The following is a 27,449-nucleotide window of genomic DNA, read 5'->3' as shown; positions in this document are numbered from 1 at the left end:
TGATTTAAATGTTGTACCAGTTTTTTTAAAAAAAAGGAACAATGTTGATTTATTTTGATAATACATAAATATTTAAACATTGAGCAATATGGTTAATTAAGAATCAATCACATGAAATAAGATGAAATTGAATTTCTTGTTTTGAAATACAGTGCCTCATAGAGCATCATGGGTATGGAAATGATCATTAATTTAAAAACATGTGATCCTATAGATGTAGATATCATGAGATAAGATAAAGGATGGAAAACAATATGAATGCTAATGAAGGTTCATAACTAAAATAATCACTTAACTGTTTTAGTTGCCTCATCTATAAATTCAGAAGGTCGAGCCACAGATAATATCTAAATACCTTCTAGCCTCTTTCTCTGATCATATGATTACTAGCACTTAATTTCTGAGGATACTGATTTTTTTCATAAAACTAGACAAAAAGGATATTCAAATCCTCTGCAAATATATTTAAACTGTCTACTGTCATTAAGGACATATCTGGTAGTGCATTTCATTTTTTCCCTTTCTCTTCACTCAGCTCTCTGCTGTTAGATTTATTGCAGTAACTCATTCAATAACTACTAAAATTCATTATTTGGTCCACAACTGAATAGCCAAATCACATTAATTGATTCAATGAAAATGCTGTATAATTGATTATATAATAAAAGTATAAATAGGATTCATGGAAAAAAGATCATTTCCCTAGGTTGAATTTAAGGTTAATGTAAAGATATGTGAAATAAGGTTAAATATTAAACCATAAATTGTCACTTTAGTAAAAAAATGGAAACAAAGTCTATGTAAATAGGGAAGGGTGGAGGAAGTGAAGGGCACACAGATAATGGGGAAAAAAATAACCAAGATACATCATGTACAGGTACAAGCACCCAATGATAAATGTAAATGTATTGTTTACCTAAAATGTACCAATAAAAGAATTTAAGGAAAAAAATAAAACTATTGCATCCTAAAAAAAATTAAAGTTGTACTGTAGTATTATAAAAAAAAGTATAACTAAATGTTTATATAAGTAATAATGTATTGATTATAGAAGACATAGACTTCAGGAAAGCACAAAGTACATGTTGGAACCCATTCTCTAACTACTGTACCTAGAAATAACCTCTCTGCACAGGTAATTTTTTTCAGTGTTTTTCATCAATGTGGATTTTTTTAAAAATGAAATTGAAAGCATGTTGTGCATATAATTTTCTAACTTACCTTTGAAATGTTATAGTCTCTTTAAATATTTTAGACATAAAATTAATATAATCATAATTATTTTTAACCTTCAATATTAGATATTTAGATGCTGACCACTACATTTGGAAGACAGCAAGTTTCTTTTTTAACTAGTGATTTTTTAGATATAATTTGTAATCAAGAAACCCATCTTACTTTGTGGGAATTCCAGAGTATCACCTGGCTATCTGTCCTCTGAGCATGCTACTCTGTTGGGTAACAAACCTAGAGGGAATGCTATTACAAACTACTTGAAAGAGAGTCTGATTTACTGAAAGATCCACAAGGATGCTAAGGTTCTACTTTGTATGCTCTTCTTCCACCATCTGCTGCCTATAGCCTGCCCTTTATTCTCTGTGACCTCTCTACTGAGGCTGGCTTGGCCAGCTCTGCTGCTCTTTTGTCCTCTCAGAGCTGAAATTCTGCCTGGAGATGTGATTTCCCTTTCACAAGCCCTTGCAGCAGCTTATCTTGGCTCAGGATGGGTGAGGTGGCTGCAGCAGTGCAACATTGCCTCATGACCCTGTGTTTAGTCACTGGTCTTTCAGCCAAGCCTTCACAACTTGGAATGAGTACACTGTGATGACAGAAGGGAAAACTATATAATACGAGGGGTACCGCACAGGGTCACGACTTTTTCCAAAAAGATCAGCTAATTCCTATAATTCAGTTAGGAACACTGTTGGTTTCTTAAAAATGACTCATGGCATTGTCACCACTAGTTAAGACTGTGAATACTAGGGTGGTTATTCTCTACCTAGTGCACACCTCTGTTGTCCAGGTTCAGAGCACTGTGGTCTCCCTGTGATCCTATTCTGTGATGTACATGGAACAGTCTGAAGTTGTGTGTATATCGAGACAGTTCATCCCCTTCATTCCTGGTACACTGCAGCTGATTGGCCAGGAGACCTGCTGATCTCATCTCCAAAGATTGAGTGTGATTCTTTAAAGAAAAAAATTAAATTCTATCCTATACATCTATACTAACTTATTATTATAATTATAGATAATTATTGATTTACTGTGTTTTTAAAAAAGTCTGTGAATTCAGCAAGTTGATTTTTTGCCATTTATTTATCATACAAATATTTTATTCAGTATCATGCTTTGTTTCTTAAAATAGGTGAACTAGGCTTTAAAAAAAATACTGCTTACCTTTGTTGATCACACACTTTTCTGAGGTACTACATTTTGTAATCTGACAGAGACAAAGTAACACTTTGGGGTTCTCTTTTCTCTTTGTTTTCAGGGTGCAGGTTGCACAGCCCTGGTGGTAGCTGTAGTGGCAAGAAAGCTAGAACTTACCAAAGCAGAAAAGCATGTGCACAATTTCATGATGGATACTCAGCTGACTAAAAGAGTAAGTTACCACCTATGTGTCCTCAAAGGAAATACTACTACATTTACTTCAATATTCAAAAATACGGTTTTAACATCAGAAGTGAAAATGACATGGTTTAAAAGTTGGGACATTCTTGGAATCTCAGAATAGACTATTTTTAACTTGAGGTCAGTTAGGAAATAATTAGATAATCCTGGTGTTTGAGTAAAAGTAGCTCACGTTAATCTAGACAAATAGGTGCACTTAACATTTAATGCAGTATGCAAAGAAGTAACCAATATCAGAAGAACATACTGTCCATGTAAAATAGAAATTTTATGGAAAAGTAATTGAAGGAGATTGTAGTTTCTGTGACCAAGTCAGTGTTCTAAAGACAGCAGTTGCAAAGATAAAAAAGCCCTAAATTTTAAAACCCCAAGTTAGGGGCAGAGACAGCCCTTTCCATGCCCTCGAGGCCTCAAGAGTGCTGAAATTGGGGCCAGGGATTTAGCTCAGTGGTTCCACCACCTGCCTTGTAAGCACAAGGTCCTGACTTTGATCCCCAGTACCAAAAAAAAAAAAAAAAAGAGTTCTGAAAATGGCATAGCATCCACATAGAAGATCACTGTATGATTATGAGGGTAAAATAGTAATCACGATGTTGACAGCCCACTGACTCTTGCCAGGCACTGCTCCAAGTGTGTCACATGTACACGTTTCATTCTATTATTGTGAAAATTTGATAAATGTGCACACCAAGACAGGAGGGTGGATAACTTGATCAGAGTCCTCATCAAGGTACAAAGCCATGTAAGAAGAAAAACATTTTTATTAAACTAAATTTTCAGGCATTTTTTTTCTTACAGTAAGGATCAAACCCAGAGCAAGAGCTCAACTACTGAACCGCAATCCCAGCCCAATTTTTGCTTTTTTTGATAATCACTTGAAATATCAAAATACATAACTGAAAATTATTTTATATCAGCCATCATGATCCAAAGTGGAAGTCAATGAGGCTGTCATGGAAAATAACAAAATGCATCATCATTTGATAACTTTACTTATAGAGGAATCCATAGTTTTCAAGCAGAGTTCCAACTTTTAATGTTTTCACTCACTTTATTTTGATTGTATCTGTGAAATGGATCTTGTTTAGCTCGGCACAGTGCCATTTGCCTATAGACCCAGGTACATGGGAGCCTGATATGGGAGGGTTACTTGAGCTCAGGAGTTAGAAGAAAGCTAGGGCAGCATAGCAAGACCCTCTTTCCCTCTCAAAAGAAAATCTTGTTTAATTTGACAAATACATCCCAATAAAGCAGTCATTTTCATGTACATATTTATTTATACAGATTCTGTTTATGAAATGGAAAACTTCTGCTCCACTGGCCTTGCTAATGCTTTCTTAGACTTGCCTACCAGACAATTGCATGAGACTTCACTGCAGTTTTTAGCTCCACATTTGTACAAGACAATCAAGCCTCTCCATTGTAGATACCATAGTTTTGTTCTTGATTTACCACTTCAGAATGTCTTTTTTTCCTCCATAGTTTTCTCCTTTCTTCCAACTCCTATTTCTATTGTCAAAACTGGAGCATTTCTAATTGGGAGAGGTAAAGAGGCTAGATGGAAGGTTGGGTTTCTTTTTCTTTTCAAAAGTCTACAAAGAAATGAAAACACATACGTATGAGATTATTAGTCCACTCTAGAAATTGTAGCATGTTTTGTATATTTCATCCTATCAAAAGAACACCTCTATAAAGTTGATTGAGTAATCCATATAGTTTTATTAAGATTACACATTCAGAAATTAATGTCACACTTACGATAGTGGGCAGAAAAATGCTTTAAAATGTTATATAGCCCATATGTTTCAAAGAAAGAAATTGTAGCAGAATCACAAATAGGAAAGTCATGTCAGCTTGTATAGACAGATTACCCCGTGTTTCATAAGTTTTTATCTTGATTTTCTAAATGCTACTTTAGAATACTGAGAGTTCATATCTTAATTTTTGAGAGAAATTCCAGGTTCATTTCATAATGCAGTCACTTTATTCCATCGCCTCTCAATGTGACATTATGACATTTTTAGCTAGATAACTGGTGTGGGGCTGTCCTGTGTATTGTAGATGTTTATTAGCACAGTTGGCTTCTACTCACCTAAGTAAATCTTCTCATAATAAAAATAAAAGAGGCAAACATTTGCTCACCTTATTTACTAAAACTATGTCAAGATTAAAATAATTGCTTTCTCCTCTATCTCATTGCCATCAAATCACATGCATGAGAGGAAGTAATGCTATGTGCTAGGTCAGTGTTAAAATTCACAATTTTTAGACATAATATTCCCAGTCTTAAATACCATGAAATAAAAACTTTGTGAGTAATTCATAATCAGATCCTGCAGTAATTTCTCAATCTGTTTACAGTCTGTTTCCACAGAGCTAGTTCAGGAAATATATTGGTTGAAAAATGACCTGCGAAGATAAAGGCTAATTTTTCTTAACAGATAGTCTTAAATGAAATGAATTTATTGTAATTTCTTTCTTCCTTGGAATAATGCTTATTTATTTCACAAAAATATACTGTAGGGCCGGGGATTTAGCTTAGTGGTTTCGTCGCCTTCTGCACAAGTGCAAGGACCAGAGTTCGATCCCCAGTACCAAATATATATATATATATACTGTGTACCTAATATGGCAAGGGTTCTATGTTAACTGCTGAAGATATACAGCCGAAATATATTTTTATATTCTAGGACTCAAAAGAATTTTAGGCTTTTACAGTATTGACCACTCGGGAAATCACATGAAAGCCCTGATTATCCTGCTTGGCAGAAAAATGCATTTGTGTTATTTGTGATCCTTGGGGGCCTCCAAAACCCCTGTCAGGGTGCCCTGCAGAGGGCTGCGGGATCAGGACCTGTGTCTAGACCCAGATGACCTTCCTTTAGTTTTTATGAATGAAACTCTTTCCTTAAACTAAGTTCTCTAAGATTACAGCTTTTTTGTTATAAAGTTTTGTGTACTGTAGATAAATTTCCTGTAGATAATGCTACAAAGAAGTTGTAGAAAGCTTGTCCAGTAAAAAGATACAGTTCTAATTTCAAAGCTCACATTCTGCACAATGCCCATCATGCTTTATTAATTGTAGCACCTCATGATTACTTCTTAAAAGTCCAGCTGCTTTGCAGTATTTCTTTTGATTTGATTCTTTCCAGCAACCAAAGCAGGCTAACAGTTCTCTGCTTTTGGCACTAGGGATTGAACCCAGGGCCATCACACTGAGTGACATCCCTGTTGTGTGTGTGTGTATAACAGGGGCTCATTAAGTTGCCCAGACTGGACTCAAACTTTTCATTCTCTGGCATGCACCACCACACCCGGCTCTGACAGATCAGTTTTCATAGGCATGATGTTGCTAAGTATAAACACTGAAATGACACTAGAATAAAACATAAACTTCTGGTTTTTATGATACCCATTCCATTATGATGCTCAATACAATATATGAAAATAATAGCCCTTTCATAATCCTGTCTTAATTATTTTATACAAGGTCATCAACTTACTGAGTATCATTTACTTGGAACTTGAGTCTATTCAGTTATTTGTGGAAATTCTAAATGGATCACTATATTTTTTAAATAAGAATTCTAAAATGCTGAATGATCATTTATGAATGGTTTTTGAGGAATAACCAAGAGCAAATAAAGATGTAAAAGCCATATGCAGTTATTAAGATGAGACATTACAAATTCAAGGTACTATATAATATTAGAAAAAAGTTTAAAAATACAACTATTCCCTAAAATATTACATATGAAAAATAATTTCTTCCAATGGCTAACAGACATTTTGAAATTAAAGGAAAAAAATAATATGAACATTAAAAGAATAGGTATTCTCCCAGGAACAAATGTAGCCTTTCAGGCTTTCAAGTGTATGTCTTTACTGAATGGAACAATTTCTATGTACAAGTTTTCAGGGGAACAGTTTTATATAGAAATCATTTCTCAGTATAACTACATTAATGAAATGAAACACTGTTTCTGAAAGCAAAATATTATATATTGAAAGTAAAGCTCACTAGTCATAGTGCACCAGCATTGAGGAAGATTGTTCTGTGTAATTTTGGAAATTTATATGACACATCACAATTCAAAACTGGTAAACAGGTACATGTCCCCAGATTAATCTAAAGATTTCAAAGGAAAGTACAGTACCAAAAATTGAAACCTAACTTATTAGAACAGGATGAGCTGCATAGTACATTTACGGTTTATCATCTTATAGAGCCAATATGTTTACCATGCTATATCTTCTGGAAATTATTACTGCTCATTCATGTCTGAACCTCTTAGTTTGTTCTCAGAATACCTTTATATTGGAAAGAAGCTTGATGCAATTTTGAAAACCCTGACATAATTTTCCAAGTTGCTAGATAAATGTACCAGGAAGGATAATTATACATATTAATGCCCACTGAACATATTTGCAATCTGTTACGTTTAGCAAGAAGATCCATAATAAGATTATTATTATATGGTTATACCATTTTATTTCCTGTGGGCCTTTTTAAAATTTTTTTTTATTTTTATCAGTACATGTTTGTAGTCCATAATGATTACATTCCTTATGGAGAGTTGGAACAGGTACATAACACATCTTAAATCTTTTTTTCATCCAATTCTTCTCCCTCTCCCCAAATTCTAGACCATTTACTCCATGCACATTACACTATCTTTTGCTGAGCCCAGTGGGATACAACATGAAAGGAGCGAATTACTTGCCCGTTCCTCAGTCACACCATCCCGCAAGTATCTGCTCTGAAGGAGAAAGGCTGAACAGAGCAAATCCACACCCCTCCTGCATCAGAAAGCAGATAGCAACCTGTGGGTACCCCTTGAATTTGCTAGGAGGCACAGTGTTATGGGGAAAAGCTTCTGAGGAAAGAGAATGACACAAAGTAGTAAAAAGTAAAAACAAACAAAAAAAAGAAGACTCATTGTCAGAGTAATGCAAAACAAGGGAAATTAGTTACAAAAAGTCTTTTGGACAATATGGTCATTACCTGTATCTTAGAAGTTTGTACAGAACAAAGTTTCAGCCAGTAGTCAATATCTACTTTAAGTATTTTGGTGCTTTATAAAGTACTGTTATCCCTGAAATATTTTTCTCTTACCACTTATAGTTTTATTCTCTTATAATTACCTGTGAGACAGGAATGTAACATATCATGGCCTTTACTCCTGTGAGACTTATTTCAGAGTATCTGGGTAAGTACTATTACAAGCAGTGTGAGTTCTTATATACCCTTTGTTATTTCAAGTTATGATCTAAATACCTGATTATTAATATGCCTTTCAAAAATTGCATATAGGAAGATTTTAGTAAGAGTTGAACATTGGGAATAACACATTTTCCTTTTCATTGGTGTATGTTGGGGTGGGGTACAAGAGAGTCAGTAAGAAGTGAAGTTAAGTTCCTTTTAACAAAGGTCTCAAAGATACTACCTCTCTTAGGGGCTTCTGAGCTGTCGTCCCACTGCTCCTGGTCCAAAGGAAGGGGCTTCCTGATCACCATCCCTCCCTCTGCTCCCAACCCAGAGGAAAGGGCTTTTGGGCCACCTTCTGTCCTGCTGCTCCTGGCCCAGAGGAAGGGGCTTCCAGCCCACCATCCCTCCCACCACTCCCGGCCCAGAGGGAGGGGCTTCTGAGCCACCATCCCACTGCTCCTGGTCCAGAGGAAGGGGTTTCCCAGCCACCATCCCTTCAGCTGCTCCCAGCCCACACGAAAGGGCTTTTGGGTCACCATCCCTACCACTGCTCCCGGCCCCTGTCCCACCTCACCCAGCTCAGAGGAGGTAATCCGTGCAGGTGCTAACAGCGCCCCGCCCCAGTCGAAATGAGAAAACACATGAATAAGTCTCAAAACCAGACTTCCACATCACCTACAGCAACCCAAAAGGGAAATGAGATGGAACACTCTGATACTCAACCACCTGGACCCACTGAACTGGCAACAAAAGAGGATCTGGAAAAAATGAAATCAGAAATAATTTCTCAGATAACAGGAGAAATTGTGCCCCTGGTGCAAGACATGATTAATAAATCTAGAGAGGAGCTCAGGAACATGATGGAATCCCAACATAAGAAACAAATGGAATCCATAAACCAGATGCAGATAGATTTCCAGGACATGAAAAACTCCATTGAAAGTCTACACAGCAGAATGAGCCAATGTGAGGATAGAATTTCAGATATAGAAGATAAGATTGCAATTAGTGACCAGGAAAAGAAAAACTGCTTCAAAATTATAAGGGAACATGAGAAATCAATCCAGAAGCTGCTAGATGATGCAAAAAAGAATAACATAAGACTGATTGGGCTCAATGAAGAAACAGGAGAGAGTGCAGACGACATTAAAAAAAACTCTTCACAGAAATAATGGCAGAAAGCTTCCCAAGCAGGGGAAAAGAGCTTGACATACAGATAAGTGAGGCATATAGGACTTGTTAAGATTCCAGAAACTGAACAGAAGAACAAAGTTCTACAAGCAGTTAGAGAAAAGAAACAAATCACATACAAAGGAAAGCCCATCAGAATCACAGCAGACTTCTCAACACAAACCATCAAGGCAAGAAGAGCTTGGAGTGACATATTCCAAACCCTAAAAGAAAACAGCCTCCAACCCAGATTGATGTACCCTGCAAAACTATCTTTCAAAATGGATGGAGAAATAAGATACTTTCATGACAAAGAGCACCTTAGGAACTTTGTGAATACCAAACCAGCACTCCAAAGAATTTTACACAATATCCTAGGAACAGACATTGAGGATCACAACCCCAGGAAGCAAAGCAGAAGGAACCCATCTGGCATGACAAGAAATTAAATGTAAAGGAGGAGAACCCAACAAAAAGAAAAAGTCATGGCAATGACAAGTCAATACGTTTCAGTTACAACCATCAATGTTAATGGTCTCAATTCACCAATCAAAAGAAATAGACTGGCAGAATGGGTCAAGAAGCAAAATCCAACAATATGCTGCATATAAGAAACACACTTAATTCAAAAGGAAACTCATAGACTGAAAGTTAAAGGGTGGAAAACAATACTGCATGTGACAGGAACCTGAAAAAAAGCAGGAGTAGCCATCCTCTTTGCAGATCAAGTAGATTTCAAACCAACACTGATTAAGAGAGACAAAGAAGGACACTATATCCTTGTAAAGGGAATCCAAGAGGAAGAGATGACAATCATAAATATCTATGCACCAAACACTAGTGCGCCCAACTATATAAAACAAATATTAACGGACATGAAAAGTCATATATGCACTAATACAATTGTAGCGGGGGACCTCAACACCCCACAGTCACAAATAGATCAACTACACTAAAAATAAGTAATGAAATACTAGAACTCAATCAAACTCTTGAACAAATGAACTTAACAGATGTTTACAGAGTCTTCCACCCCACAAAATCACAATACACATTCTTCTCAGCTGCACGTGGGTCATTCTCCAAAATAGACCACATACTCACACATAGAACATGTTTAAGTAAGTGCAAAGGAATTGAAGTTATCCCCTGTATATTATCAGACCATAGTGAGATGAAATTAGAGATCCATAGCAAAAGAAACTGGAAAAATTTCATAAACACATGGAAATTGAACAACACACTTCTGAATAACCAATGGGTCACAGAGGAAATTAAAGAAGAAATCAGACAGTTCCTTCAATTAAATGACAATGACAGTACAACATATCAGAATCTATTTGACACAGTGAAAGCAGTCTTATGAGGGAAATTCATAGCAGTGAATACCCATATTAAGAAAACAGAACAAGCCCAGTTAAACAACCTGATGCTGAACCTCAAGCTTCTAGAAAAAGAAGAGCAGGACAACCCCAAAGCTCATACAAGGGAAGAAATTATAAAGATCAGAGGAGAGATCAATGCAATGGAGACTAAGAGAATGATACAAAAAATCAATGAAGCCAAGAGTTGGTTCTTCAAAAGAATCAACAAAATTGACAAACCTTTAGCCAACCTTGTCAGAAAAAGGAAAGGAAAGGCCCAAATCCATGCAATTAGGAATGAAAAGGGTGAAATTACAACAGACCCAGCAGAAATCTAGAGGATCATCAATACCTACTTCCAGAACCTATATGCCAATAAGATGGACAACACAGAAGAAATGGACAGATTCCTAGATACATATGAATTACCAAAGTTGAATGAAGAAGACCTAAAAATTCTGAACAACCCAATATCAACCAATGAATTTGAAAATGTAATTAAAAACTTATCAACTAAGAAAAGCCTGGGCCCTGATGGCTCACTGCTGAATTCTACAAGACATTTAGAGAGGAACTGCTGCCACTACTATTTAAACTCTTCAATGAAATTGAAAGGGAAGCAATACTCCCAAATTCATTCCTGGAAGCAAGCATCACCTTGATCCCCAAAGCAGAGAAAGACCCAACTGAAAAAGAGAAGTATAGCCCAATCTCACTAATGAACATAGATGCAAAAATCCTTAATAAGATACTGGCAAACAGAATGCAGAAGATCATCAAGAAGATTATACACCCTGATCAAGTGGGATTCATCCCATGGATGGAGAGATGGTTCAATATACGAAAATCAATTAATGGTAATACACTGTATCAACAGAGCCAAGGACAAAAACCATATGATTATCTCCATAGATGCAGAAAAAGCATTTGACAAAATCCAACATGCATTTATGATAAAAACCCTACAAAAAATTGGAATAGATGGTCTCTACCTCAAACTGATAGAAGCCATCTATGAAAAACCAACAGCCAATATCATACTAAATGGTCAGAAACTGAAATCCTTCACACTAAAATCAGGAACAATACAAGGATGTCCACTATCACCACTTTTGTTCAATATGGTTCTGGAAACATTAGCCATGGCAATTAGACAAGAGAAAGAAATAAAAGGAATAAAGATAGGTAATGAAGAAATCAAATTGTCATTATTTGCAGATGAGATGATACTCTATATAGAAGACCCCAAGAACTCCACCAAAAGTCTTCTAGACCTAATAACCAAATTTAGTCAAGTAGCTGGCTACAAGGTCAACACACAAAAATCAATAGCTTTCCTCTACATCAATGACAGACTCACTGAGAGAGAAATAGGGCAAATAATTCCTTTCACAATAACATCCAAAAAACTGAAATACCTAGGAATCATCTTAACAAAAGAAATCAAAGACCTCTTCTCTGAAAACTATGGCACTCTGAAAAGAGAGATTGAAGATGATATCAGAAAATGGACAGACATCCCCTGCTCCTGGGTAGGAAGGATTAATATATGGCCATACTTTCAAAACTGCTATATAGATTTAATGCAATTCCAATTGAGATCCCAGCAGCATACTTCATGGACCTTGAGAAAACAATCCAAAAATTCATTTGGAACAAGAAGAGACTCAGAATAGCCAAAGCAATTCTAGGTAACAGAGACATGGCAGGGGGTATCACAATCCCCAACCTGCAACTCTACTACAAAGCTACTGTGATAAAAACAGCATGGTACTGGCAAAGAAACAGACTTGAGGAACAGTGGAACAGATTAGAAGATGCAGAAACAACGCCAGACACACTCAGCCATCTCATCTTCCATAAAGGAGCCAAACACCCTCACTGGAGAAAAGATAGGCTCTTTAATAAATGGTGCTGGAAAAATTGGGCTTCGACTTGCCAAAGATTAAAACTAGACCTATATCTCTCACCATGCACTAAACTAAAATCAAAATGGACTAAAGATCTAAATATTAAAATAGAAACTCTGAACCAGTTGGAACAGAGGTTAGGTAGAACCCTTGAAGACATCGGTGTAAGAAAAGATTTTATGAACAAAACCTCAATTGCCCGTGAACTAGCACAAACAATCAACAAATGGGATCTCTTCCTATTAAAAAGCTTCTGCACAGCAAGAGAAACCACCAGCAGTGTGAAGAGACAACCCACAATGTGGGAAAAAATCTTCACCTGCTCTTCTTCAGACAAAAGTCTACTATCTCGAATCTATAAAGAACTTAAAAAGATCAGACCTCCCAAATTTAAAGACCCAATCCAAAAATGGGCATCTGAAATGAATAGACATTTCTCAGACAAAGAAGTAGAAATAGCAAATAAATACATGAAAAAATGTTCAACATCACTGGTCATTTGAGAGATGCAAATGAAAAGAATGCTGAGATTCCACCTTACTCCAGAAAGAATGGCTGCTATCATGAAATCAACCAATAACAAATGCTGGCAGGGCTGTGGGGAAAGAGGAACCCTGCTCCACTGCTGGTGGGAGTGTAGACTGGTGGAAGCAGTGCGGAAATCAGTATGGAGATACCTCAGAGAACTAGGACTGGAAGTCCCATTTGACCCCGCTATTCCACTGCTGGGGATCTTCCCCAAAGAATTAAAAGAATCATACCACAGTGATATATGTGCACCCATGTTCATAGAAGCACAGTTTGTAATAGCTAAAACTTGGAAACAGCCCAAATACCCATCAACTGGAGAATGGATAAAGAAAATGTGGTTTTTTTATAAAATGGAGTACTACTCAGCCATAAGAAATGAGAAATTAGAGACATTTATAGCTAAGTGGATTCACATTGAGGCAATACTCTTAAGTGAAATAAATAGGACACACGTGTAAATACCGAATAGTTTCTCTGGTGTGAGAAACTGAAAGTGTAAATAAGGACTAAATGTATAATAGGTCATGTGAAATAGGAAGAAAAGGGGCAAAGGGGAAGGAAGTGGGAGGGCTAGGGGAAAGGATAGAAGGGAATGGGATTAATATGAGAAAATAGAAAAATAGGAACAAAATCTTTGTAAATAGGGAGGACTGGAGGGGTTGAAGGGAGGGCTGGGCAAAGGTGAAAAATAAGAACCAAGAGAGACTATGTAAAGGTGGAAATTTCCAATGATGAATGTCATTATATTGTATACCTAAAATGTACCAATGATTAGAATGAATAATCGATAATGCAAAATAGGAAGAAAAGGTCCAAAGGGGTAGGGGTAGTGGGAGGGGCAGAGGAAAGGAAAGAAGGGAAAGAAAAAATGCTGAGAAATGGCAAAAACAGAAATAAAGTCTTTGTAAATAGGGAAGGGTGGAGGGCGTGAAGGGAGGGCTAGGAATGGGGAAAAAATGAGAACCAAGATGCATTATATAAAGGTACAATTCCCAATGAGAAATGTAATTGTGTTGTATACCTACAATGTACCAATAAAAGAATTCAACACACCAAAAAAAAAAAAGATGCTACCTCTGACTCTCCTTATTTTATTTTTTTATATTTTTCAGTGCTGGGGATTGACCTTACTGTCTTGTTCCAGGCCAGCACTTTACTGAGCTATATTCCCAATTCTCTTATTTTTGAAAAATAGGAAATCAGTTATACTGTAGAGAGATTTGACTTCATTAATTAGCTCTAAAATTACTGTTTCCTCTTGGTTAAGATATCGCATGCAAAACACATTGGCTCTATATTCCTTTTTTAGGTATATCTAGAAATCCCTTCATACCAATCACTGCCATATCTAGCAAGTAAGAGAGATTCAAAATATATGTTGAATTCTTACATGGAAATGTTTTGGCCCATTTAGGGCCTAAAGCTTTTCTTTCAGTCTATATATTCACATGCTAAGAGTCCTTTGGATGATATGTATTTTAAGATTAGAAATTTCTATGTATGAATTTGATATGCTGTGGTGCCCAGTTAACACCATAAATGTTTATTTAATATCAGCTCTGCATGAGGAAGACACAATGATTAGTGACAAATCCTGTCCAAGAAACTTGAGTGAGGAGTCCACTGCTTACATATTTAAATTGTTACATGGCAGGGTTCTTACATGAGGAAATAAAGGAAACTTTCCTTCCTAATCAAATTCCTTCTCAGCTAAATGGTGAAGAACAGATCTGCTTTTCTCAGTTGTTCCTGGAAGTTTGCTTATCATTCTGTAACAACTCCCTATTGTTCAAACCTGTAAAACACAAAAGTACTTTTGACCCTGCTGTTTTACATCTCTGTCTTGTTCCTTTCAACCTAAGAAAAACAAGATGATCTACTACTGCTAGAATAATAGGCAAAGGGTATTGTTTTGTTTTAAATTCTGGGACATACTGTTTTGTGGCTTTCATGTTGAAAAGTAGCCATAAAATATGATGCTTTAAGGGCTTTATTCCTGTGTTTGAAAAACGTATTAGGGAGTTAGAAAATAAGTGTTTCAAATAAATTCACATATTTAAAAGTTTTTAAAAGGAGATGAAGGGATTTCTTTTTTAGATGGTTAATTACTTTTATTTAAGCCTGTCAGCTGCAATGAGTGCTTAGTGAATAAAAACCTGCAATCTAAGGCCTCGAGGGTGTCGCCCACCCTACTGACTCTGAGACTGAGGTTCCCCATTCTCTGTAGCCATTCTCCACCATCATAAGAGAAAGAATATCAATCATGTGTCAAGTTAAAATGCACAAAAGATGAGCAGTGAATCACTTTTTTAAAAGTTTTTAGACTTACAAATCCAACTAAAATCAACTACCGTGTTCAGTTTTCTCTGTTCCTGGCTCATCAGTTTTTTGCCCAGTTCTCTGGGTTCTTGGCCAGTCTTGGATCTAGGCTCCTCCTTTGTACCCCTGGGACATAAAATTAGGCAGAGTATCCCGGAGGGCTCCTTTGTAATCCTCCAGACTTCTACAGAGAGTTGTAAGCTTCAGTTTCTTAGCAGGGAAGGGCTCTCCCACCCCAAGTACTGCTGGCTTATTTCCCCATTCCTCCCTCTGAAATAAGGGTTTTGAAAACTTCAAGGACCCGTTCTGCACCCATTTCTTTACCTGTGAAAGGATGGGATGAATGTCTTCTGAAAGGTGACTCTCTGAGGAAGGTTTTTCCATAGCATAAAGATCAAGCTGAGAGGCCTTTTCACTTCACAGTGGAGGGTGGTGCTATTACTTTTATGCACTGCTGGTATTGAGCATCTGTTTCTATCACTTTTCCACTGGTTAGAGGAAGTGTTCCATGCAGAGTCTAATAGACATCCAGAGGAAGTGTATTATGAACTAGTTATTCCTAAAACCAGTTTGACTCAGAGGAAACCAGTTATTTTCTTAAGATGGATTTTAGCAATATAATTTCATTTAAACTTTTCAGGACCATTAGTCACCAAATCTAAAATTTTCTTTGCAAAAGTGAAAAAAAAATATAGACACAAACTTGGCCCCCTAGTTTTAGTGTAATTTTGAGGTTATTTAAATCCAAGGAATGAGAGGACTTTAGTAATCATTGTTTCTAACTTTCTCCTGTTAGAGTAAATGAAAGTCCTCAGAGATTAGCTAGTCAACTCAAACTAAGTTAGTCCAAAGTCAAGAATTTTGGATGCATTTCTCAATCTCAGCTTGTCTTTCAGTCTTCCCCACTACATTGCCTATTCTACGTTATCTTCTTCCCTTTAGCACTCCACTAGCCTATACTTCTCTTTGAACTAACCTTTGTCACTACACAGTTAAGTAGATGGACTTTGTAAAATAAGTAATTAATAGTCCAGGTGAAAAGCCCTAGGCCCTTGAACCCTGCATTGTGAGCAAGAAAGAGGATAAAATCTGTCCTTGGCTAGGCCTTTATTAGCTTCCAGAATTTTTGGAAACTTTAATCAAGCCTTCTGTCAGCTGCAGGAGGTCTCACAGTGTTACTGTAATGCTTTCATCCCTTACATTTGTCCCATCCATTTGAAATGTAGTGTATTTAAATTTCCTACAAAACTGAGTAACAAAGAATCTTTGTCAGTTAATTAAAGTGTGCCTGTGAACAAGCATACAAACTGCTAAGTCACCGAGGGAGGCTATAAGCACTGGTTGTATTCAGCCATTGAGCAGTGGAAATGTGCTCTTACTGTAGTGCACAGCCAGAAATACCAGGCAGACTTGCAAAGGACAAGATTAACCTTGGCCTTCTGCCATTTTACCTTTCTCCAGAGAAATGAAGAATGTTCACAGAACAGTTGCAGTACAAGTTGGAGAAACCAGCACACTTGAAAGAAAGAAAGAGAGAGAGAAGTAGTAGATGAATAAAAAACAAGTTTCCTGTTGGAGTAAGGTAGAATTTAGTACAGAATTAGATCAGTAGCAGTATCTCCCTATTACTTCAATTCAGATGTTCCCATACAGCTACTTCTAAAAAGGCACAGATTCAAAAAATAAATTTTCCTTCAGTTACTCAAAAAAGCTATAGTTTACCATAATCCTTGGGATGAAGAATATTATCTCCAGCAAAGTTGCAACGAACTTCTTCACTCTGGAGTTTATCAACTGTTATTTATGTTTGTTTGTTTTCTAAACAGGTGAAAAATGCAGCTGCCAATGTACTCAGGGAAACATGGCTAATTTACAAAAATACAAAGCTAGTAAAAAAGATAGATCATGCAAAAGTAAGAAAACATCAGCGAAAATTCTTGCAAGCTATTCATCAGTAAGTACCAGTTTTCATTTCCATCCTGCTTTTTTAACCTTGACTTTTTGATTCTTGCATTGGTAGTTGTTCTTTCATGAGGGAGAAAAAAAGAGAACATTCTCTGAGAATTTAATAACTTCATCATGAAATCCTGAAAAAAGTTGTAGTTTTTTATGATTAAAAATCATTTAATAGAATATTCAGTTATTAAAGTGTCTCCTCAGTTTCTGCTTGTAGAGTCAATACTTTTTTAAAATTTTATTTCTTAATATATTTATATAGTTTTCTCTAGCATATTTAACTTGTATTTAGCTTTTATACTTCAAAATCCTGAAAAAAAATACATTATATGATCCATCTGGATTTTTTACTATACTGTTAAACATCTTTAAGTGACGATAGTGTATATAATTGTCTTAATAGAATATTCAATGAGTTCTTAATCAGAATCTTTGGGATTGTCTTTATGCTACATGCTCATAGATGTTACAATTCCTATAGTCCTCTACTCTTTCGTCATTATTCTGACTTTCTCCAGATCATCATTGTTCAATTTATTTAAGTTCTTCATGCCATTTCTTTGTTTACATAACTATAATAGATTGTTAAGGTAAAAATCTCTTACCTTGTAAGAGTCAGTAATTTGGAAACACAGGGTCCTTTTCCTCCAGACTGGCAGCACTTTCGCTGTAAGTATTACTCAAGTGGGTATTAGCTGTGATGTCATGCAGCCTTGCTTTAACTTAATGTCATTTCTGTATGGGGAAGAGCACACGATGGCTCAGAAAAAATAGCTTTCTTTATGAACCTACCAGAGTAATAATGGAAAGGTGGGTAAATACTGCCTTTTAGGTATGAATGATATTTGTCTTTCCAGGGCCAACTAGCATAACAGACAAGAAAACTGTGAGGCCAGAATTTTTATTCTGATATTTAAATAATTCAAATACAAGATTGTACCACTAACATTCTGTAAAGAATCACTAAGCTTTTATCTTCTACCCTTTCACCTGTCCATCCAACTGCCCTGCTTAAATTGGTATCCCCATAAAGTAGAATATGTCTATAATTATGTGCATGTTTTTGTGGACACTGCTGTCTTCCATAATGAAAATAAAGCCCAAGTATTTTAAGACGTAAAGGAAAGGGAAACTGTGTACATATGGTAGACAATTAGAGTCTCATAACTGCTCATGGCTGATTACACATAATAGCTCCCTTATTGGCACCAACATGCTTTCCCAAGATCTCCTTCAGCTCTGTGACTTGACTAGTCATACACAATTCTGCTTTTCCCCCATTATAAGGAAAGGACATAGCTAGAAATTTAAAATAATATTCTTGTAAAGTCAGGGAGAAACACAGAGAAAAGCAGTATGTTAGATCTGGCTCACAGAGTTTGCTCCCTGGAGCTCAGTGACTTTCTAACCTAGGACACCCCTTGGAACTCTTGCCTAGACATCTTGATTCTAGAAATCTAGACCTGAAAGACTGAACCCTCAAAGAGACGCTGAGCTCCCTCCTGTGTGGGCCTTTCTTACTGTGGGACAGGCTTCTTCCCCATGGGACTCCCTGGTACAATTCCCCTGAAGCCAGACAATGTTTGAACAGTCAGCGAATAGAATCCCAACGTTGATACTAGAGGTACCCATGGCATACCAGAGAGAAATTGTTTCTTTACACTTTTAATACTTTGATACCAACTATTTTGAGTATATTAAAAAGAAAACTTAACCTTGGGTATGAGATGTGTGAGGTTGTGAGGTACTGTGACAGTGAGCACATGTGGTTGGTCTACGTTCTGCATGAACACATCCCCTTTCCTCCAGGACTTTGTTTACTTTCTATCAGTTTAACCTGTTAAAATGTACAGTGGCATGTGATTTGCTTTTAATAAATTTGATAAATTTTCAAATAGCAACAAACCCCAAACATGCTGACAGTATCTGTAATACATCTCTATAGCCATGTGTAAATTGTGTGTATTTATTATCTCATCATAGACTTAAAGTTGTGAGTACATTCACATTCCACAAACAAGCTAGGGGAAGAATGTTGTGGTATTCAGTCTAACAGTCTTTCATATGTACTATGTAAGTTTGAAAAATGTTTACCATAGAATGTTAGAAGAAAAGTCTTCAGGGAAGCTAATTTTAAGAACTGACTCCAAGGAAGTGTGCCCTGTAAGGCACATTGATATGATCTTTAGGGTGCCACCAAGGCACCAACCCAGAGCCCTGTAGAAACCCACCTGTGGGTAGAGGAAGCCCTCTGTGATTCTTCTGCTTCTGTTAGACATTTCTCGTTCTGTTTCTTCTTAGCAGTGTGCACATTTAAAGTAGATGAGCTTCAAGCAACTCCTGTATGCTCTGAATTGTTTTACAGTAGTCTGGTGGTTACTGGGTTTCCTTTGATGTAAGGAACATTTATACTTTGTGAAAAAGTATAACTGAGTAAGCTGAGTAAGTTAATTTGTATGGGCTGGGTTTGGTTGGATAATCAAATCGTGCATAATTACCTTTCATTTTAATTCGATGTTCGAAGTTGGGGAGTGGAGTCCTAGAGGAAAGCACACAGGGCTCGATTCCTCAGGCCAAGCTCTTCACTGCCTGCTCTTTTAGATATAGCGAGAACTCAGCCTCATCTGTCAGCACTGGGTGAAATCAGACTTTGTAGTTGAAGAAAAAATTTATAATCATTTGACAGAGCTCTCCTGGCCTCTCCTAGTCTCTAACCTGCCCTAAGAGCTTTCTCAGCAGCTCTCTGCCCTTCAGTCCGCTCCCTTCTCACGGAATGCTTTCTCTCTTCCAAACTTTATGGCCTCTCTACCCAGGATGTGTCCTTTCTAGACTCTGGTGAGTGCTGAACTCTGCAGAATGTCCTCTTTTCAATAATTTATCTGTCTTTTTGAATTGTCACTTAGTGCCATGAAGTGATCTCTTTCTCTCTACCATTCAACCCTTTTTCTGGTAGCGGCTTTAATTTTAAAGTTGATCATTCTTCTGTCTCAACTACGGACCTATCAGTTAACATGAACTTGTCTCAGAACCAAGGAATCCAATGTACATAATTTATATAACAGAGGGCTCCTTAATAATCTCAAATTGAAAAGTATGTACTCCTGCCAAAAAAACCATTGTAATACTATTGCTTAGAACATTGTCCTCTTAACCATATTCCAAGAAAAAATCTTTCCTATTGCTTACTTGAACATTCTTTCTAAACTCTTGTCTAGTTCAAGAGGAAGCCAAGTGCTTTCAGGTGGGCAGAGCATAGTAGCAATGAAGAAAGATGGTGAAAAATTTAAAAACTATTTCTCTTTGGCCAATAAATCAAAATCCTGCAGAATTCTAACAGGATCTTCTAGCTAATGAATCGAGCCCCCTGTGCCCAACTGAACACCACATTGTGTTATTTTGTTCCAGAATATTTTACAGTTTCTTTTCTTTTGTTTTGTCTTTTTATTTCAACAAAATGAAAATAGAGCTCGGAAGTAAGTTGTGTGAGCCGCTCCTTTCAACATTTGCAGAATTTTCTACTGGCTGCATGCACTCAGCGGATCCTTTATTTGTGAATTTTAGTAGTCTGCTGCTATGGAAATGTGATCCAAATCATGATATTTTCCTGTGATAAGTGAAGTTCACAAGGAAGAAATCAACATATATTTCTTATTCTTCCTTTTGTGGGGGAAAAACTGTATTACACATCTGCACCTTACCTTTTATTCTGGCAGCTGCAGCCTAAGCAGACTGTTTTCTATCTGATCACCTACATTATAGGCAGTATAAGAAGCAGACAAGATAAGATGATTTAAGTACAGGGAATTCCAATCAAACAGGGCTCCTGTGTCTGCTTTCCACATTGGTAAAAAATAAATGGGCAAAATTCTACTGTCAGACATAACTTAGCAATCCCAGAAAAGTAAAGTAGGCCCCGCTGTTTTAAGATGAATTATCCACTTCATACAAGGAGTCACCAACCACCTTGGCACCTGCTTTGCAGAGTTCAGGCTTCTCTCTGTACACATAGATTGCTGGAGGCATCACTCCAGAGCCCCAAACTCCAGCTATTCTCTTGCTACCTATGCTATTCCTTAGATTTTTCTAAAAAGACTTGATACGAATTTCTATCAGAGGGCTGGGTTTATAGCTTAATGGTACAGCAATTGCCTAATATGTGTGCGGCCTGGTTTCGATCCTTAGCACCACATATACAAAAAAATCCTATCTTAAAAATACCATCATTCATATCAAAGAAAAGTGAAAATGAAGGTATCATCAATTGACAGTTGAAATATTGAATTCTAGCCATAGCTAGAATGCTATAGCTTATAGAAGTCTCTGAGCTGAGATCTTTCCCTCCACTCTTTTTATAAAGGGAAAATATTATTAACAGGAGACAAAGATGGGGTAGGACCAGCCTGAGACATTTTTCTTGCAAAAATCAATACTTAGAAAAGAATTCAAAGAGTAACTGTCTCTGTTTGAGTATTATTTAATGTCTTACCTGAGTGTCACTTAAAGTCCTCTCTAACACCTCTGTTGGTACAAATGCAGCACTCTAACACACACTTCATTTCATACCTGTGGAATCTGTGAGACAAATGAGGGCTGGTGAAAATGGAGCCCCCACCAGACATGACCACTTTCTCCAACACGCTTCTCTGAAATAACCACGGATGTTTGTTTTTTGCTTGTTTTTTAAAAGTACACATCAAGCATTGGAACCCTCATAAGTGTCTACAGAAACATTCCTCAACAATATGATAGCTTTAAATACATGTTTATGAGTTTCTTTTAGACTAGAACTTATTCCATCACTATAACAGCATAAAAATGAGCTGGTTAACTTTGTTTCAAGTATCCTAATAAACACATAGTCACAAGGACAAGTTATAAACTGTTTTAGATTGTTAAAGGTCATGTCGCAGGTAGGTGTCAGTTAAACTCACACTGGCAGAAGGAACTACATGGCTGCAGAGCAGATTTGGTGACATATTGGAATTCTAGTTGCAGAGTGAAATCACTGAGCAACATGAACATGTGCTACACAAATCTCCCTGGCAGTAAAATTTTGCCCAGTGAGTATTTATTCCTTGTATATATATATATATAATTACTTATGGTTAAAATAGAAAAATAACATAGTCTCTCCAGCATTGAAATTATACTTTGTAAAGTGATTTATCAAGGCAAAATAAGGTTAACATAGATTTTTTTCTTCCCTTTTTCATTAAGTAGCTTAGAAGAACTGATTTCTCTTTTGAAGCAAGGCTTTGGATTGTTGGCTTAAAGAATGATAAACCACTTTTCTTCCTGGAAAAATCTTAAGGTCTTGAACATAGCACTGAATAATAAACATTTGTTGGAATAATAAAACAAGTTAAAGAACAATAAAAGCTCTTATTCAGAAAGATTTTTTTAAAAAACTATAGCTTCTTGGTGGTCAATCAGGTATATAAAATATTTAAAGTAGCTAAAAGTAACCTTACATATAGATAGACTATCCCTCAGATACTTTAGTTGTCTTTCAACTTTTATCTTCCATAATTCTCCCAAAGAAATAGTCTGGCCTCCTTTCAAATTCAATGACAATATAAAAGTCAAGTGAAATACTATGAAGAATAAGAGAAGTATGTGCTTTGAGTTATCTTGCTGCTGATTGAATAAAAGTTTTGCTTTTGTTAACAAGAATCTCACTTATCACTGTGTTTTCATCAGGTTCAAATACCTAACCCAATTCATTTCAGACTAAACAGGGTTAATACCTGTATCTAGTCATGTAGGCATAGGAAGGTGCTCATGGCTCCAACATTAATGAAATTTCTTTTGCTTTGCATATTTCTTCCTATGTCTATTTGTCATGATACTGGAGCTTTTTAAGGAATGTTTTGGCTTTTTCTCATATGGTTAAGTCCTTATGAGCCTTTTTAAATTCAACTTACCTGGTAAACAGTTGTCCTGAGGACATCTCATCTCTTGCTCTCTCCTCTTTCTTTTTTGCGGTGTTGGGGAAGCATGCTTCTCATCTTACCAGATACATAACTAGTATGGAATTTATCCCTGATACTTAAGGCATTATCCATGCAGTTATTTGCCCTTGTCAATTTTGTGCATGCTCTTTGGAAAGCATAAGGTAGCCAAAGAAAGAAGAGAACGTTTTTGACTTCAGATTCTGTCTTTTAGATTACGAAGTGTAAAAATGGAGCAGAGGAAACTGAATGACCAAGCAAATACCTTGGTGGATCTGGCAAAGGTAACTCTGAGCTGCCCAGCCCTCATGGCCATGTGTGTTAGGATTGCCACTCCTAATGCTTCAGGAGGAGCCCATCCCAAATTTAATTATCAAGCCAAAAAAAAAACCCCATAAAAATGATACTTTAAAACTTTTTAAAAAACTTTTACTTAATATACTCTTACTTAAAAACTTCTACTTAATATACTGTTCCATCATATACACCATTTAATCCCTATTCCACCCTCAGAGTTCCCCTAACTGCAGTGAATTGGAATTGCCATAAAGAACATAAGTGAAATGAGATGATATCTTTGGGATTCTGAAGTCTCATCCCTGACAACACAGTTGCATCTTGGATGTGACTATGAGGTTCAAGGCTAAATAGATCTCATCAATTCTCTTAAGCAAAATCATAAGAATATAAAATTGAAGTTTCTTGAAAGACTCCAGAAATTGAATCCTAAAATATAAGTTGTTCCCTTCTCCCCCAAACTAAACATTTTATGATTAGTTCTTTTCATTATTTAAGTCATACTGTGCTTTGAAAAGTACGTTAATAGTCTCCTAGTTCTCCTACCATGTTTATAAGACTCATCTGATTTTTGGTTGTACCTCCCCAAGTGAAATCCATTTTCAACATATGAATATTTAATCAACAATCAAAGCATTGCATCCTCTTGAGCTAATTATAAAAGAGTTACTAGAATAGCATGTAGTAAGTGTGCAGCCTCTTAACACAAATGTTCTGAAAGAAGCACTCTCAGTTGGATCAATATATCCTGTTTGACAAATTATCTCTTTACTGTAGCCTCACTTTCAATCTGTGAAAATTATACTGTGGGCCTAGTGTCATTAAATAAAACATCATCAACATTATATTCATTTTTATGTATATCTCTAAAGCATACTTTATAAACATATGTAATGAGTCACGTGAGAGCACACATGTATGAGGTATAGAGATTTCCTCCATTAAAATGGCTCTCACTCAGGGCAGGCTCATCATTACAGAGTTAAATGAGTAAGAAATTGAGTATTTTTTATGAAAATGTAAAATAGACTACTTGGAAATATGATTTAGATATTAATTTTACTTCAAGAGTACATCTATGAGGCAAGATGTTGTTTCCAGTTATTCTTTACTGTGATGCTTATTATGACAACAGGCCCGTGCTGCTGTAAGGTTCAGTATTCTTTGGGTGGGGTGGATGTTGGTCACATGTTCTGAAGGGTATATCGTAAAAGTAAGGTTAATGCACTGTCTCCATGGCCCAACTGAAACAAGGTATCTCTGTTCTGAATAGTAACTCCCTCATTTAATCAGTTCATTTGTCATGGTTAAGAGGGTGGTAAGCAGGATGAGAGCATATATCATAAGGAGAAATGAAGGAGAAGGAAAGCTGAGACAAAGAACTTGAACTTGAGAAAGGCTGTACAAGTGAAACATTCCGGTACTCTGGACCACCATCTTCCATGCTAACGCTAAGCTGATCAGCCCTGAATCCCGTCTTTATCTCTCAGCTACTTCAGGAAATATAATTAGGAATCATACTTATGAATGCCCAGTGATCAAGACAGTCAGTTTCAGGACACCAAACTAAGACACCAAAAGTATTTTCCTATTTCAGAACATGTAGTTCTGAGTAAGGTATCCCAACAAGGTGGACCAGTAACTTTATTATATCCTCCAACTTTTATTCTCATACAGAATTCATTTTGTTTCTTTTACAGCTTATCTGTAAAAATTCTATTTGTTTGTTTTTGTTTTTTTTGGTACCGGGGATCGAACTTGAGTCCTTAGCTTGAGAGGCAGGTGGTGGAACCACTGAGCTAAATCCCCGGCCCTAAAAATTCTATTTGACCCAGTGAAGAGTTATATCATTTGGAGCATAAACAATACAAGATATTTAAGAATATATTGCTTTAAATTACTTGATCAAATTAATTAACCTTCATTCCTATTCCAATCCCAATTTTTTGTTCCATTCCAATACAGTCTGTATCAATTATTGCTCCTTAAATCTGCTTGCTTTTTAAATTGCCCTTGCCTTAATATTACATGTTGTAAAATGAATTTAATACACTAACTTTTCTAACAACCCATTAACACACACACAAATGTTAAAACATTTTCATCTATCTTTGCACAACCTAACATCATTGGGGATATCACTAGTAATACCTGCACCACATTTTTTGAAACTTAATCAAATTAATGCCTAACCACCTACATTTCTAAATCCTGGCATTGAGTGGACATTGAATTTGGTCTGTATGGTAAACTGTTCAGTTAGCTGATGCCCCTGTTACACTGGGTGTCACCACCCATAAACCAGTGGTAAAGCTCTAAGAGGTGCCATGCAGGTGTACATAGGCCTCTTAGTTCTCTATTTTTATGTTTTCTCAATCCTGTTTTCCAGACCCAGAACATCATGTATGACATGATTTCCGACTTAAATGAAAGGAGTGAAGACTTCGAGAAGAGGATTGTTACCCTAGAAACAAAATTAGAGACACTGATCGGTAGCATCCATGCCCTCCCTGGGCTCATAAGCCAGACCATCAGACAGCAGCAGAGAGATTTCATTGAAGCTCAGATGGAGAACTATGAGGAGCACATCACCTACAATGCTGAGCGGTCCCGGTCCTCATCCAGGAGGCGGAGGTCCTCCTCTACAGCGCCACCAACTTCATCAGAGAGTAGCTAGAAGAGAATAAGTTAACCACAAAATAAGACTTTTTGCCATCATATGGTCAATATTTTAGCTTTTATTGTAAAGCCCCTATGGTTCTAATCAGCGTTATCCGGGTTCTGATGTCAGAATCCTGGGAACCTGAACACTAAGTTTTAGGCCAAAATGAGTGAAAACTCTGTTTTTTCTTTCAGATGCACAGGGAATGCACCTATTATTGCTATATAGATTGTTCCTCCTGTAATTTCACTAACTTTTTATTCATGCACTTCAAAGAAACTTTACTACTACATTATATGATATATAATAAAAAAAGTTAATTTCTGCACATATGTTTGGTCACTTGACATTTCTAAAATTTCACTTCTGATATTCTTTTCAGACTAAAATGACCGCCATCTGATGCATGATCATTTTGATTTGTGAAAATTGAGCTAGCTTGAAAAGAAGACTTTCCTTCAAACCCTATTGAGGAAGATTTTCCCTCATTATGATATATTAGCATCACAATCACTTGACCCAGCCCCACTTTCTATTCTCTTTGAATTTATAGTTATCACCCTTTTAATTCAGTTTGTCTGCAAGTGATGTAGAAAATCAGGTTTATCAGCACTTGTATGAATAAGGGACACAGATGCTTTCAAGAATTATTTTATTCCTAGTTTACCAGCAAATTTACGGGAAGAAAGTACCTGGGTACCTCACTGTCTGAACACATGTTGCACAATTTTACTTCTAAACTAATGACTTTATATCTTCCCATGTATTCATTTATTACGAGAGCTCAGGCTGCATGGTATTTGGGGTATACATATGTATATTAATAGATACATGTTTGTATACCTCAGCATAAAAAGCATACATGCGCCTAACTCCACACATTACCTAGCATATGCTCCACTCGTGCTCTGTACTAAGATTTTTGATACAAGTAAATGGCATTTGGCAAATTTCACAACTTTTTTACACTTGTCTCATGGGTAGTTATGTTTGGTTTGTGTGAAAAAGAACAAAGTAGTTTTAACTACAAACCCCTCTTTGCAGATTGATTATAAGAATCCAGTGGGTTTGGAAGGACCATATTGAGGTGATGGCCACATGGATTCACTGGAGGTGTTCCCAGAGTCTGCAGCAAGATCTCCAAGAGCAAACTGTTTGCATTGTTTTAAACCTGAGAAATGTTTCTTCATGTTCAGAAAAGTCTAAGAGGCTTATGCCCTCCTTTTATACAGTTCCTTTGGCATGAACTTTAAAACAATGCAAGTTGCTAGCATTAAGAAGTATCTTCTTCTTTAGCACAAACTAGAGTGGTATATTTGCTCTATTTTCATACTTCAGTGAAGAAAACTTTCACAAGTATTCTCCCTAAGTGACATAAAAATCAAACATTTCCTGTCAAGATCAAAGCTACAGAGTACAATTGCTTCAGGTTGCTTACAATTTACTAAC

The 27,449-nt window shown here is 36.5% G+C and overlaps 1 protein-coding gene and 2 long non-coding RNA genes across 12 annotated transcripts in view; 1 reads left to right on the top strand and 2 right to left on the bottom strand.

Annotated features, from left to right (window-relative positions):
- The window catches only part of Kcnn2 (potassium calcium-activated channel subfamily N member 2), a 490,128-nt gene extending 463,800 nt beyond the window's left edge, over positions 1–26,328 (top strand). For 6 of the 7 annotated variants that reach the window (XM_087194710.1, XM_021238373.2, XM_087194711.1 and 3 more), the window contains 4 exons: positions 2,492–2,602; positions 16,961–17,088; positions 23,256–23,325; positions 25,728–26,328. In XM_087194710.1, the coding sequence (XP_087050836.1) occupies positions 2,492–2,602; positions 16,961–17,088; positions 23,256–23,325; positions 25,728–26,015 (597 nt within the window). In that variant the 3' untranslated portion in view covers positions 26,016–26,328. The remainder of the gene's footprint in view (positions 1–2,491; positions 2,603–16,960; positions 17,089–23,255; positions 23,326–25,727) is intronic. The other variant, XM_021238384.2, reaches the window with a different exon arrangement.
- Positions 3,373–22,251, bottom strand: LOC106010673 (uncharacterized). 3 transcript variants are annotated; one of them, XR_001184436.3, is made up of 7 exons: positions 21,577–22,251; positions 19,589–19,738; positions 19,322–19,478; positions 17,696–17,825; positions 16,586–16,650; positions 15,459–15,651; positions 3,373–4,223 (listed from the first exon to the last, which is right to left on the bottom strand). It is a non-coding gene; the product is annotated as an uncharacterized LOC106010673 (long non-coding RNA). The 3 variants fall into 3 exon arrangements; XR_015444733.1 differs by having other exon boundaries at positions 3,373–7,431; positions 19,589–22,251; XR_001184435.3 differs by having other exon boundaries at positions 19,589–22,251.
- The window catches only part of LOC110344406 (uncharacterized), a 556,324-nt gene continuing 551,146 nt past the window's right edge, over positions 22,272–27,449 (bottom strand). For both annotated transcript variants that reach the window (XR_015444734.1, XR_015444735.1), the window contains one exon: positions 22,272–26,011. This is a non-coding gene — a long non-coding RNA (uncharacterized LOC110344406). The remainder of the gene's footprint in view (positions 26,012–27,449) is intronic.

This window comes from Heterocephalus glaber, unplaced genomic scaffold (genome assembly GCF_053883595.1).
Source record: "Heterocephalus glaber isolate CG9 unplaced genomic scaffold, H.glaber_assembly_v1.0 deba00001606, whole genome shotgun sequence".
In the NCBI taxonomy this organism is placed as follows: Eukaryota; Metazoa; Chordata; class Mammalia; order Rodentia; family Bathyergidae; genus Heterocephalus; species Heterocephalus glaber.
This window is presented reverse-complemented; position numbering and strand designations above follow the sequence as displayed.